This window comes from Capra hircus, chromosome 9 (genome assembly GCF_001704415.2).
Source record: "Capra hircus breed San Clemente chromosome 9, ASM170441v1, whole genome shotgun sequence".
Lineage (NCBI taxonomy): Eukaryota > Metazoa > Chordata > Mammalia > Artiodactyla > Bovidae > Capra > Capra hircus.
Window position 1 is genome coordinate 48,395,345 of NC_030816.1, and position 13,109 is coordinate 48,408,453.

At 41.6% G+C, this 13,109-nt stretch overlaps 1 protein-coding gene across 1 annotated transcript in view; it reads left to right on the top strand.

The window, feature by feature from the left end:
- The window catches only part of RNGTT (RNA guanylyltransferase and 5'-phosphatase), a 235,757-nt gene continuing 225,658 nt past the window's right edge, over positions 3,011-13,109 (top strand). Inside the window, exons 1-2 of the mRNA XM_018053155.1 lie at positions 3,011-3,281; positions 12,156-12,265. Of these exons, the coding sequence (XP_017908644.1) occupies positions 3,218-3,281; positions 12,156-12,265 (174 nt within the window). The 5' untranslated portion in view covers positions 3,011-3,217. The remainder of the gene's footprint in view (positions 3,282-12,155; positions 12,266-13,109) is intronic.

A 13,109-nucleotide genomic window follows, 5' to 3' on the forward strand; every position in this document is an offset into this window, starting at 1 on the left:
TTTTTAAGACCTGTGTTGCAGTTTCTGACTTTTCAGAAAAACGGAATGGTTCTCTAAAAAAGGAAGACATAGAGCAGCCAAATTCCTGGGATTCGGAAGGACTTATGTTTCTGTAAGTCTGGATGTGCCTCCAGAAGTCATGGTGGGTATCATGGATTGAATTGTCCCAAAAGATATGTTTAATTTCTGACCTTGTACTTTTGAGTGTGGCTTTATTTGGAAGTAGGTTTTTGCAGATGGAATCTTGATGAGTTTACACAGGATGGGGCCGGAATTCAATGGATAGACTGGAAATTTGGACATAGCCCCACATAGAGAGGGCTTCCCAGGTGGTGCTAGTGGTAAAGAACCCACTTACCAATGCAGAAGACATAAGAGACATGGGCTCTATCTTTGCGACTTACAGCTTGGAACCAGGTGTTGTTGTTGTTGTTGTTGTTCAGTCACCCAGTCATGTCTGACTCTTTGCAACCCCATGGACTACAGCACACCAGGCCTCCCTGTCCTTCACCAACTCCTGGAGCTTGCTCAAACTCATGTCCATTGAGTCTGTGATGCCATCCAACCATCTCATCCTCTGTTGTCCCCTTCTGCTCTTGCCTTCAATCTTCCCCAGCATCAGGGTCTTTTTCAATGAGTCAGCTCTTCTCATCAGATGGCCAAAGTATTGGAGTTTCAGCTTCAGCATCAGTCCTTCCAATGAATATTCAGGACTGATTTCCTTTAGGATTGACTGGTTTGATCTCCTTGCAGTTCAAGGCACTTTCAAGAGTCTTCTCCAACACCACAGTTCAAAAGCATCAATTTTTTGGTATTCAGGTTTCTTAATGGTCCAGCTCTCATATCCATACAGTATTACTGGAAAAACTATAGCTTTGACTGTAGGGACCTTTGTTGGTAAAGAAATGTTTCTGCTTTCTTTAGGTTAAATTCCTGTGATGACAAGGAGACAGGGGGGTGCCATCTTTCTTCCTGTTTACAAAGAGGTGGCTCTCTAGACCTTGAGAAAAGTTCTTGGGTTGTAAAGCAGGCAAGAGGCTTACTGAGCTGTTCAAAAGACTTATATATAGGTATCAAAGTGATGGGGCAGGATTTACAAATAAAAGTTTTTGAAAGAAAATGTTCTAGGAAAGGGGAAAGTCTTTTTCCTTTTTGTCAACAGGGAAAATTCAATCTTATTTACCCCTACTCTCACCTCTCTGCCGTTTTCCAAGAGGAAAAAGAGATGCCCATAGAGTGACCAACATGAGTCCTCCCTGGCTTTCTGGAACCACAAACACATTCTCATTAACATGTCTTGACTTCCTCTTTGCTCCAACTCCACTCTGCCAGCAGACACTAGAATTGGCCATCATCTAGGCAGATTGCTGGTTTGTAAGGCAACTGAGTCTTACCTTTTCCTGTTAGCAGAGGACTGTTACTTTCACTAAAAGGTCTCAACAGATATAACAGCCAGACAGACCAGGAGTGCCAACTAATTCAAGCTCTCTCAAACATAGACAGCCCCTTTCTATGGGGAGAATTCTGATCATATTGAGAGGGCCCAGGCATTTGGGAGCTGAGCAGTCCCACAAGTTTCTCACCAGCACTTTAACATCAGATCCCCAACCTCCAGGATCTAATGCCTGATGATCTAAGGTGGAGTCGGTGTCATAATAATAGAAATAAAAGTGCACAATGAATGAAATGTGCTTGAATCATCCTGAAACCAACCCCCTCTCCCCAGCCTGGTTCGTGGACAAACTGTCTCTCATGAAATTGGTCAAAAAGGTTGAGGACCACTGCTTTAACAAGCATTCCCTGCCCTGTCCCAAACCGCATTCTCTTGCAGTTCAAATACAGCACTGATATTTAAAACCAACCTGTTAACACTATAATTAACTTGCCAGCATCCAGCTTTATATTTAATACTTTAACTAAATTAGTCTGGTAGCTATAGAAAGTCTTATTACGGGACAGTTTATAAAATGAGCTCCCAATCGCCTGGAATTGGAAGATGCTTCCAATTTGGTAAGCCAAATTGAGAACACTGCCGCGTAGCGGTACTCCACTGAGCAATTCCTGCCTTTGCTAATAACACACATTAGTTGGTAACTTTCAGACTCCCAAATACACTATAAAACTGCTCCAGAAATGTAGAAACAAAACTCATAAAGCACGGTTTGGGGTTAATTTCAGATGCTTCATGGATCCCTAGAAACACATCCCCAAAGAGAAATCCCTCATTTCTGGTGCTCCAATCTCTCGCCCTTAGATTTTCTCTAAAGCTTGTTCCGCTAATCCAAGTCAGGAAGAACTTTTCAAATTCCCAATCAAATCCAGATCCTGCCGAAACGCCAAACTTGGCCGAAAAAAGGGCGATCAGGCTCTTGGGGTATGACGGCAGCGAGAAAGCCCCTTTCGTCAGTAAAACAGATAGATGCCTTAACGAAATCTGCGGACCACTCTACGCCTGGAAAGAGGCTTGGTTTCATTCTCCAGGGTTTCCATCGGCTGTCGAGACAGAAATGTAAAGAACGGTAGTTCTGCGGTATCTCGTACTATGGCAGCAGCTGCTGCTGCTGCTTCTGCTGCTGCTAAGTCACTTCAGTCGTGTCCGACTCTGTGCGACCCCATAGACGGCAGCCCACCAGGCTCCTCCGTCCCTGGGATTCTCCAGGCAAGAACACTGGAGTGGGTTGCCATTTCCTTCTCCAATGCATGAAAGTGAAAAGTGAAAGTGAAGTCGCTCGGTCGTGTCTGACTCTTAGCGACCCCATGGACTGCAGCCTACCAGGCTCCTCCGTCCATGAGATTTTCCAGGCAAGAGTATCGGAGCAGGGTGCCTTCTCCCACTATAGCAGCCGAGCATCTGCGAAGCCGCCCACAGAGCCCTCCGAGATCTGGGCGGGGCGGGGCGAGGGAAGACCCGCCCCTTCTATTCGCCTTGGCCTTAACTCCTTCCCATCCCTCCGCCAGCTTCTCTTTTTCACCTCTGACCTCGGAAAGAAGTGGGTGGGGCCTTTGGGGGCGGAAGTGGCGGTGCATTGTGGGCTCGTCTAGAGTTGAGCCTGAATGGAAGTGGCGCGCCGCCGCTGACATTACCGCGTCGGAGCGGCTAGGGTTCGGACGCCGTCCGGGATTCGGGTACCTCAGACCTCCGGTTCAGAGCGGACCGCGAGGAGGCGGCCGCTAGGCCGAGCGTTGGTGGAGGGGCGACTGTGCGCGGCCCCAAGACATGGCTCACAACAAGATCCCGCCGCGGTGGCTAAACTGTCCGCGGCGCGGCCAGCCGGTGGCAGGTAACCGGGACTGTGGTGTTCGAGTCCCCGCGCACGGGCGGGTCCGGGGGTGGGCTGAGGAGGTGCAGCTTTCGGTAGTGGTGTTTCAGGACCGAGATGTACTTGGTCCGATGAAGCTTCGTGGATGAATATTTGGGAACCTGGACTGGAGGGAATAGGGGCACTTGTCATTCTTCAGTAAGGCTAAATGTTGCGAACAGGAAGGTAGATAGGCGGTTTCTGTGTGGCAGGAACTGAGGACACAAGAACTCGAGGGGCAGTACTTTGAAGCTTAGTCAAGAGTTTTGTAAACCTTTCAGGGTTCTCGGAAGGGTGTGGGTCTTGAGATGAAGGAGGGCTTAAGAGGAGGAAGGGCAGTTCCCAGTGGTGAAATTGATCCACACTGAGACTGGAGGTTTTTGTTTTGCTTAGTTTTTTAAAATCCCCCCCTTTTTTTTTTTTTTTTAAGAATGACTTTTGAGGACTTTTTCATCTTTGAGTTTGACCCAACAGACTTTAAATTTAAAGTGTACAGTTGGATAAATTTTGACTCCCGCATACCCCCTATGAAACACAAGAATGAAACACAGGATAGTGAACATAATCATCACCTCTTCAGGTTTCCTCCAGCCCTTGATAATCCCTCTCTCTGCAGGCAACCGGTGATCTGCTCTCTGTCACTATAGATTTAGTTTGCGTTTTGTATAATTTTGAAAATAAATGGAAACATACTCTCTTTCGGGGACTATCTCTGGCATCTTTCACTCAGTATTATTATTTTGAGATTTATATGTGTGCTTGTGTGTGTCATTAACTCATCCCTTATTACTGCCAAGTAGTAGTCTATTGTTATAGCTACACCAGTTTAAATTAGATTTGTTTATTCATTCATTCATTGATGGTCCTTTGGGTTTTCAGTTTCTGGCTGTTGCATACTAACTTACTATGAACATTCATGTACAGTTCTTTGTATGGGCATATGTTTTCTTTTCCCCTGTGTAAATCTTTAGGACAGGGATGGATCATACAGTAGGTGTACATTTAACCTTTCAAAAAACTGCCAAACTCTTTTCAAAGTCCTAACATTTTGCATTCCTGCCTGTCTGTATGAGGATTCTTCTTTGCTCCATATCCTAACACTTGATTTGGTCAGTCTTTTTAATATTACCCATTCTTTACCAACTGAGCTCTCAGGGTAGCCCCAATAGGGGCTTAGTACTGTCTCATTGTGGTTTGATGTTGAGCATCTTTTCATGTGCTTCTTGGCGGTTCACATATCTTCTTTTGCAAAATGTCCAAATCTTTTGCTGATTTTAAAAATATTTATTTTTATTTATTTGACTGTGCAGGGTCTTAGTTGTAGCACTTGGGATCTACGATCTTTGTATGACACTGGAGATCATAAGATGGGGCATGTGGAATCTTTAGCTGTGGTATGCAAACTGTTAGTTGCAGAATGTAGGATTTAGTTCCCTGGCCAGGGATCCAACCTAGGACCCCTGCATTGGGAACTCAGAGTCTTAGCCACTGGGTCACCAGGGCAGTTCCTTTGCTGATTTTTAAAATTGGGTTGTTTTATTTGTGAGTTGTTATTGTTCTTTATATGTTGTAAATACAAGTCCTTTTTTGTTGTTCAGTTGCTAAGTCATGTCCAACTCTTAGCAACCCCTTGAACTGCAGCACGCCAGGCTTCCCTGTCCTTCATTATCTCCTGGAGTTTGCTCAAACTCACATCCACTGAGTCGGTGATACCATCCAACCATCTCATCCTCTGTTACCCCTTCTCCTCTTGCCCTCAGTCTTTCCCAGCATCAGGGTCTTTTCCAGTGAGTTGGCTCCTTGCATCAGATGGCCAAAGTATTGGAACTTCATATGCTTTTCAAGTCTTTTCTCCAGTTTGTGGCTTGCCTTTTCATTCTCTTAACAGTTTGTTTTGAAGAACTAAAGTTTTAAATTTTAACTAACTTCAACCTAATGCTTTTTCTAGAAGATGTTTTGAAACAAAATTAAAGGATTTTGCAGTGAACTATGCATGCTTACTAATTATATACACATCTTTAGTATGTCTGCCTAGTTATTTTAAATTGTTGGAAGAGAAGATTCCGTAGTCATTTTTTAATTCATGTTTCCTGATTCTTCTGGTTTGTCAGCTTTTCTTCACATTTTATATTAAATCTTCAGTCAGTAAAACCATATAAATGATGAATAAAAGTCTTATTGAAAGATAATCTAAATAAGTCTTAGGGTGAGGTAATGTTTTTCCTTAACAAAAATGAAATAATTTTCTTTATGTTCTAACCATTTTTATAGGCATTTTCACTTGTAGTTGATAATCATTATACTTTCTTTAGATGAATTGATTACAGTTCTTTACATTTTTCTTTATAGGTCTTACTCTTCAGACATTTTGACTTTTTCCCCTAGTTATCTCTAACTTAGTATTGAATCCTTTTTTTTTTTTTTTTTACATTTCCCCCTCTATAGAGTTATGAAGAAACCTCTAAACTTAGATGTCTGACTTCTTTTTTAACTTGGTGCATGTTTCATGGATGCTTTATTATTAGAGTTACCTGCTACATTTATTTGTGAGAAAAACAAAATCATAAAGAAGATCTTGTCAAAAGAGAATTATTTTTTACTTGGAATTAGAAAAACAGCTTAAAAGTCAGGATTTTAATGTATTCTGCTCATGGCGATGACAAATATCAGGATACTGACTTCATGGTAGATAAAGGGACACATGTATGTACTGACTGGGGGTGGACAGCAGCCGGTGAAGTGCTAAGCCCCAGACAGCTTTATACCACTCTAAGAAACAGAGTTGTGTGCTTTTCTTTTCTTTTTCCCTCTCCAGGAGATAAGGGTCAGAAATAAAAAAGTTTTCCTTTTTATTGTATTGGAGTATTTTGACCCCCAAAAGCTAGACTTTTAATTATTGTGCTCCCTGAGTCACTAAACTCACCTCATCTGAGCAGTTGTGGGCCCTGGACAGAACCCCAGGCCTCCTGACAACCAACTGGATCTTTACTGGTAATCAGGTGTGCTTTGGCTTGTGACCCTGGTTAAAAAGTAAGGGAGACAACATAAAATTCTTGATAAATCTCTCAATTTACCTTAAAATTCTGTGTCCTAGAAGTGTTCATGACACATTGTGTATTTTAGATAATGCAAGGTTGGCAGTGTTTTATAGTAGTAGAACAAGAAATGCTAGCTATATTATTGCAAGCTTTAGAGAAAAATAAGGAATCATTCATATTCTCAATTTCTACCTCCTGTTTTCTTCCTCTTATTTTTTTGTCATTAGAAAAGGAATTCATGCTTATTGTATAATTTCTTTGATATTTTGCACATTTAGGAAAATATGTTATGACTGCTAAATTTTCTCATTGTAAACATTAGGATGACTTGTTCTGTCAGTCGTGTCTGACTCTTTGTGACCCCATAGACTGTAGCACTCCAGGCCTCCCTGCCCATCACCAACTCTTATTAGTACTATACAAGTTCGTAATTTTTCTGAATCAGAAAGAAGATGGTACTAATTATAAAAGTAATCTGTTCCCCACTGAAGTTCATTTTTCTACTTAAACCAGACTTCCAGTGAGAGAGCTCCTGGAGATAGGACCTTTCTCCTTCTGAGGCTTTATTTCTGAAGAATTCTTTTTTTTCTCCTCTGAGTGATGGATTCTAGGTGAACACTTTGAAGAAAACTGGCTTCTCATTTCTTAAAGGCAGATTATTCAGCATAACAGTTTATATATACTATGTGTAAAGAACTTTCTGGGAACTAACTGTGGGACTATAAATATGATAGTCTTATGAGAATAATGGTGACTTTGAAGTCATTTTACTTAGCAAGTATTTGTGTATACTTTGTGCTGGTTTTTGGGACTTGGGAGATGATTAAGATATAGTCCCTCACCTTAAAGAGCATATAGTTTCTTGGAAGTAGTAAACCATCATTTTTAAACAAAGTTTTGTTATAACAAGTACAGTAATGACTCTATTATAGAATATTATGGGATACTAGAGGTGATAAACCCAATTCTTTGTTTGAGGTTAGGGAAGAAGAAAGGGTTCAGGGAAGAAAGTGTTCAGGAAGGGTTCACACTTCCTAGAGGAAGTGTGTGTGAGTTATCTTGAATAAATAGAAGTTTGCTAGATAGAGGGAATTCTCTGGCGGTCCTCCTCTGACTGCCGAGGGCTGGGTTTTGATCTCTAGTCAGGGAACTAAGATCCCACAAGTTGCACAGGCTGACCCCCCCAAAAATATGCTAGATATATTGTTGGTTTTTTTTTTTTTGTTGTTGTTGTTGTTTTGTTTTTATTTTAAAGGTTTCTGTTAGGATAGGATGATGATGGAGAGATCTCAGCCTTAAAATGAGGATGTGGATATGAGGATGGAGTGTTTGAGCTAGGTCCTAAAGGCTTTAGGGTGTGATAAGGGATTTTAATATTTATATACTTTCAAACTGCACTGGCAAACCATTGCCATTTCTTAAGCACTGGGGTGAGATGATTTGACTTCAGTTTAAAGAAGCTCACTTTGATTGCTCTGTGTTTGATGAAAGAGATAAGAATGAGAGTGGGGAGACTATTTAGGAACTTTCATGGTAGTCTGGGTGAAAGAATGGTGATGGTTTAGAAGTAGAGTTGGAGTAGTGGGCTTCCTTGGTGGCTCAGCAGCAAAGAATCTGCCTGCATTGCGGGAGATGCGGGTTCATCCCCTGGGTTGGAAAGATCCCCTGGAGGAGTCATCCAACCCACTCCAGTATTCTTGCCTGGAGAATCCCATGGACAAAGGAGCCTGGTGGGCTACGGTCCATAGGGTTGCAAAGAGTTGGACACGACGGAAGCAACTGAGTGTGCACAGGCTGATTGGAGAAAATTAAAGGGGAAGATGAACTTCCCCAGTTGCTCAGCAGTAAAAGAATGAACCTGCAATGCAGGAGACGAGGGTTTGATCCCTGGGTTGGGAAGATACCCTGGAGAAAGGAAATGGTGGCCCACCCCGGTATTCTTGCTTGGAAGATCCCAATCCATGGGATCACAGAAGAGTAGACACGACCTGCCACTAAACAACAACGACAACAAGGAGGGAAAATAGACAGGACTTGGATTGTTGGATTTAGAATGAGAGCAAGAAAGTCAAAACTTAGTCCTAGGTTTCTGCTTATGCAGTGGGATGATTGGGACCATTAGGGCTTATTTGGGGAGGGAGTGGAAGGCAAGTTGGAAGAGGTATTAAGATCCTGACTGCACAGGTAGAGATATTGAGTACACAGCTGGATATATGGTTTGAAATTCAAACAAGTTCGAGTTGTAGATGTACATTTAAGGATCATTAGCGTAAAGAAAGTATTTAAAAGCATGGTATTTGATTATTCAGGATAAGTAATGCTAGTTTCTCTGACAAGCAACTCCTCAAACTAAACGAGTCTAGTGTTATGAAAGCCAAGATAATTTTTCAAGAAGCAAGGAAGAGTCAGATGTATGAGATACTGCTAAGACGTAAGATATTAGAAAAGTTGGTAACCACACGGAAGGGAGGAAAGGTTGATGTCCTTGTGAAAGCAAAATGGAAAGGAATCCAGAGCAGAAGGGAAGGGATTTGCCATTAATGGAGGAAGGACAGAGGATGCAAGAGAAAATGGGCTCGAGAAAATGGACAGAAAGGTTTATAACTATAAGGGTGAGGCAAGTTTCAGTGGTGGAGAGGTGCTGTTGAATAGCAGTTTTATTTGTGGACTCCATGTCCAGATCACCTAGGTTTGAATCACTGTTCTCTCATTTACTAGAAGTGTGACAGTTTTCAAGTTATTTAATTTCTCTTGCCTTGATTTCCTCATCTGTAAAATGGGGATAATAAGATTATGTATGTTTATGTTCAGTTCACTTCAGTCTCTCAGTTGTGTCTGATTCTTTGCGACCCCATGGACTGCAGCACGCCAGGCCTCCCTGTCCATCAGATGTTAGGAGTAAATTAATAAATCTATGTAAAGTGTTTTAAACAGTGTCTGGTATGTGTTAAACATACGAAGTTACTTCTTTTTGCCTTTTCTTTTCAGTAATGTATAACATGAAGCCATCAGTTGAAAAAGGGGGTAGAGGAGCTTAGTATATTTTAAAAATGAGAAAAAGATGTGAAACAGAAGATTGCCTTTGAAATTGATGATTTATATTGTTACCCATCTGAGATTTTCTCTAGGAGTCGAGCCGCATAGGGGTAGGCCCAAAGAAATCAGGTGGTTGGGTTTAGTTAGGTCTGGGTTTTTCTCAGGAGAGTGTGGCTGAGCAGTAGGGGAGGAGCACAGAGTTAAGGGTATGCAGGGGAAATAGGATGAGATCTCTGAGATGACAATGAGAAGAGAGGTTTAGTGGGATGAAACTTCTAACGTACCTTATTATTATTTATTATGTTTCTTGTTTGTGGTTTACTCAATAGAAATTAGGCTTCATGAGGGCAGGGATTTTTTTATCTGTTTTTTTTTAGTTCTTTTCGCTAATATATTCCATGCATCTAGAATAATGCCTGTTACGTAATAGGCACTTGAAGTGAAGTGAAGTGAAATTGCTCAGTCGTGGCCGACTCTTTGCGACCCCGTGGACTATAGCCCACCAGGCTCCTCTGTCCATAGGATTCTCCAGGCAAGAATACTGGAATGGGTTGCCATTCCTTTTCCAATAGGCACTTAATAAATAGTAAATAAACTAAATGAAGTATAATAATCTAGGTGAGATGGTAGAAGTGGTCATATTCTGGATGTATTTTGAAGACAGATCTGATAGGATTTGCTGATGGATTGGTTGTGGGGTGTGTAAAAAAGAGATGGATCAAGGATAAGGCCACAGCTTTTGCCCTAAACTGTTAAAAAAAGGGTATTACATTTGCTGAGATGGGGAGGACCTTTAGAGGAGTTTGAAAATTGAGAGCTCAGATTTGGATACCAAGTCTGAGACACCTGTTAGACATCCCATTGGAGAAGGAAATGGCAACCCCCTCCAGTGTTCTTGCCTGGAGAATCCCAGGGACGGGGGGCCTGGTGGGCTGCCATCTATGGGGTCGCACAGAGTCGGACATGACTGAAGCGACTTAGCAGAAGCAGACTAGTAAGTCAGGTCAGTGATTTGACGTTTGATTCTAGAGTTAAGGGAGACGTTCGGCACAGAGTTACATGTTTGTGAGGCATTAGTGCCTTGATGGCTTTTAAACCTGTGAGACCAAATGAGACACCAAGGCAGAGAGTGTAGAAAGAAAGGAGGTACAAAGACGGAGCCCTGGGACAAAACAGAGGGGCCAGGGCGATGAGGAGGAGCTAGTAAAGGAGACTGAGAAGGAGAGGCCAGGCAGAGGGGAGAAATGGGAGGATGGAGTGTCCTGGAAGCCTTGTGAAGAAAGCGATTCAGGAACTCCCTCTGAGTTAAAAATGATCAGTTTTTGAGAACTGAGTGATGGAGGTTACTGTTGATCTTGAGTGGTTTTGTAGAAAATGTTCAGTTGCTAAGTCATATCTCTTTGTGGAAAATAAAAATAGAAAAAGAAAATGATCTTTTTATTTGTTTTGGCTAAAGTCTATGGACACATGTTAAGACTTCGCTTAGGTATGATTTTAGGTAGATGTTTATACTTAGTGATTTTATAATATAAATCAGCTAAAATAGATGATTTAAAAATTGATTTTATAAGATAACTTCCCCTATGTTTACATGGTGATTCAGAAAAAAAAGGCCAAAAAGTTAGTTTTGCTGAAATTAGAGTCACTGATAGTTGTTTGGTGAGTGATTTTGGTTAGTATGCTTCTCACCCTGATTCTTCTTCTGGGATGTAGGATAAGGTCTGTAAAATGGAGAAAGTGTTGCCGAAATCTTGGCTGTCTGTGCACCAATGCCAAACAGAAATATGGAGACAGAGTTATGGAGGAGAGGGAAAGAGTGGCCTTATTATTTTGGCAGGCAATGGGGGAACTTAGGAGGCTAGCGCCTCAAAAACTGTGTCCCCCTTCCCTGAATAGGGAGAGGTTAGAACCTTCCCTGGTGGCTCAGAGATTAAAGCATCTGCCTGCAATGCGGGAGACGGTCCCTGGGTCGGGAAGATCCCTTGGAGAAGGAAATGGCAACCCACTCCAGTATTCTTGCCTGGAGAATCCCATGGACGGAGAAGCCTGGTGGGCTTCAGTTCAGGGGGTCGCAAAGAGTCGAACACGACTGAGCGACTTAACTTAGATAGTCAGACAGGGGTATGTGGTAATTATCAAGGCAGTAACAGTCTTCATTCCTTCAAGTTTCGAAAGGGTGGTGTTGCTGACAGGACTAGGGTGTGTACAGGGTCCTAGATGGTCTCCTGATCTTGATGAGCCTTTCTGCTCCCCTTAATCTTGCCTCAGGTGGTTTCCTTGCTGCTCTTCCTCTGATCACATCTTGATCATGGAGGCTCTGAGTCTTGCCTTTAAGGAATGGGGGACAAAAAGGCCTCCATGCCCAGTAGCCCCACAGGGCCCTGCTCGGCATCAGAAGTTCCAATTTCATATTAAAAAAGCGTAATAGCAATTTCAAAGAATTGATTTTCATTATCAGTTTTCTGGTACTATATCTTTAAAGGTTTTAAGACAGTAACTTTGTAATATAGTGGTTTAGAACTTTCTGGACATCTTTCTGGACATTCCATTTACTGGTAATTTCTTTTGCTCTTATATTGATTGTCGATTTCTAGAATATATATTGGATATATTGAATATAAAATATAGTGCCCTTTAAAAGTATAGTATAGGTTGAGAGTATTTTATGAACAATTTCATTAAAAATATCATAAGAAGGTGATTTTGAGAATTGCTAATTATAGAGTTTTAACCCAGAACATTTTCGTTAATGAAAATTATTACCTGTCTTTATGTTATTTAGGAAGATTCTTACCTCTGAAAACAATGTTAGGACCAAGATATGACAGTCAAGTTGCTGAAGAAAATCGATTCCATCCTAGTATGCTTTCAAATTATCTGAAGAGTCTGAAGGTAAGAAGCAAAACATTTTTGATACTGATTTAACATACTTTATCCCTTTCTTGTTTTTCAGGTGGCTTTCTAAAATAAAGCTTTTTACTTTGAAATAATTAACTCAGAGCAAGTTGCAAAAATTGTACATAGAGTCTATGAACCCTTCTCTCAGTTTTTCCCAATGGTGACATCTTATGTGATTGTAGTATAATATCAAAAGCAGGAAATTGACGTTGGTACAGTATTGACTGGATTGTAGACCTAAAAGTCTTTTACCAGTGTTTATGTGCATTCATTTCTGTTTATGTGTGTAAAGTTCTATGCCGTTCGACCCGCTAACTTGTTTTCTGTCTCTGTAGTTTCGTCATTTTGTGAATGTTATATAAATGGAATGAAAACAGTTTGTAACCTTTCAGGATACACTTAAAAAAATTGTTTTAAGTTTATTTTTGGCTGTGCTGGGTCTTCCTTGCTGCACTCAAGCCTTCTCTAGTTGCAGGGAGTGGAGGCTACTCTTTGTTGCGGTATGTAGGCCTCTCATTGCTGTGGCTTCTCATGTTGTGGCTCTAGGCATGTGGGCTTCAGCAGTTGTGGTTGCTGGGTTCTAAAGCACAGGCTCAGTTGTTGCTCATGGGCTTAGTTGCTTGCAGCATGTGGGATCGAACCCATGTCTTCTGTGTTGGCAGGTGGATTCTTTACCACTGAGCCACGCGGGAAGCCCCCGGGATACACTTTCTTCCACTAAGCATAATGCTTCTGAGGTCCTCCAGGTTTTTGCATGAATCGATGAAAGTTGTGCTCATATTTATTGCTGAATAGTATTCAGTTGTATAGCTATGCCAGAGTTTAACCATTCTCCTCC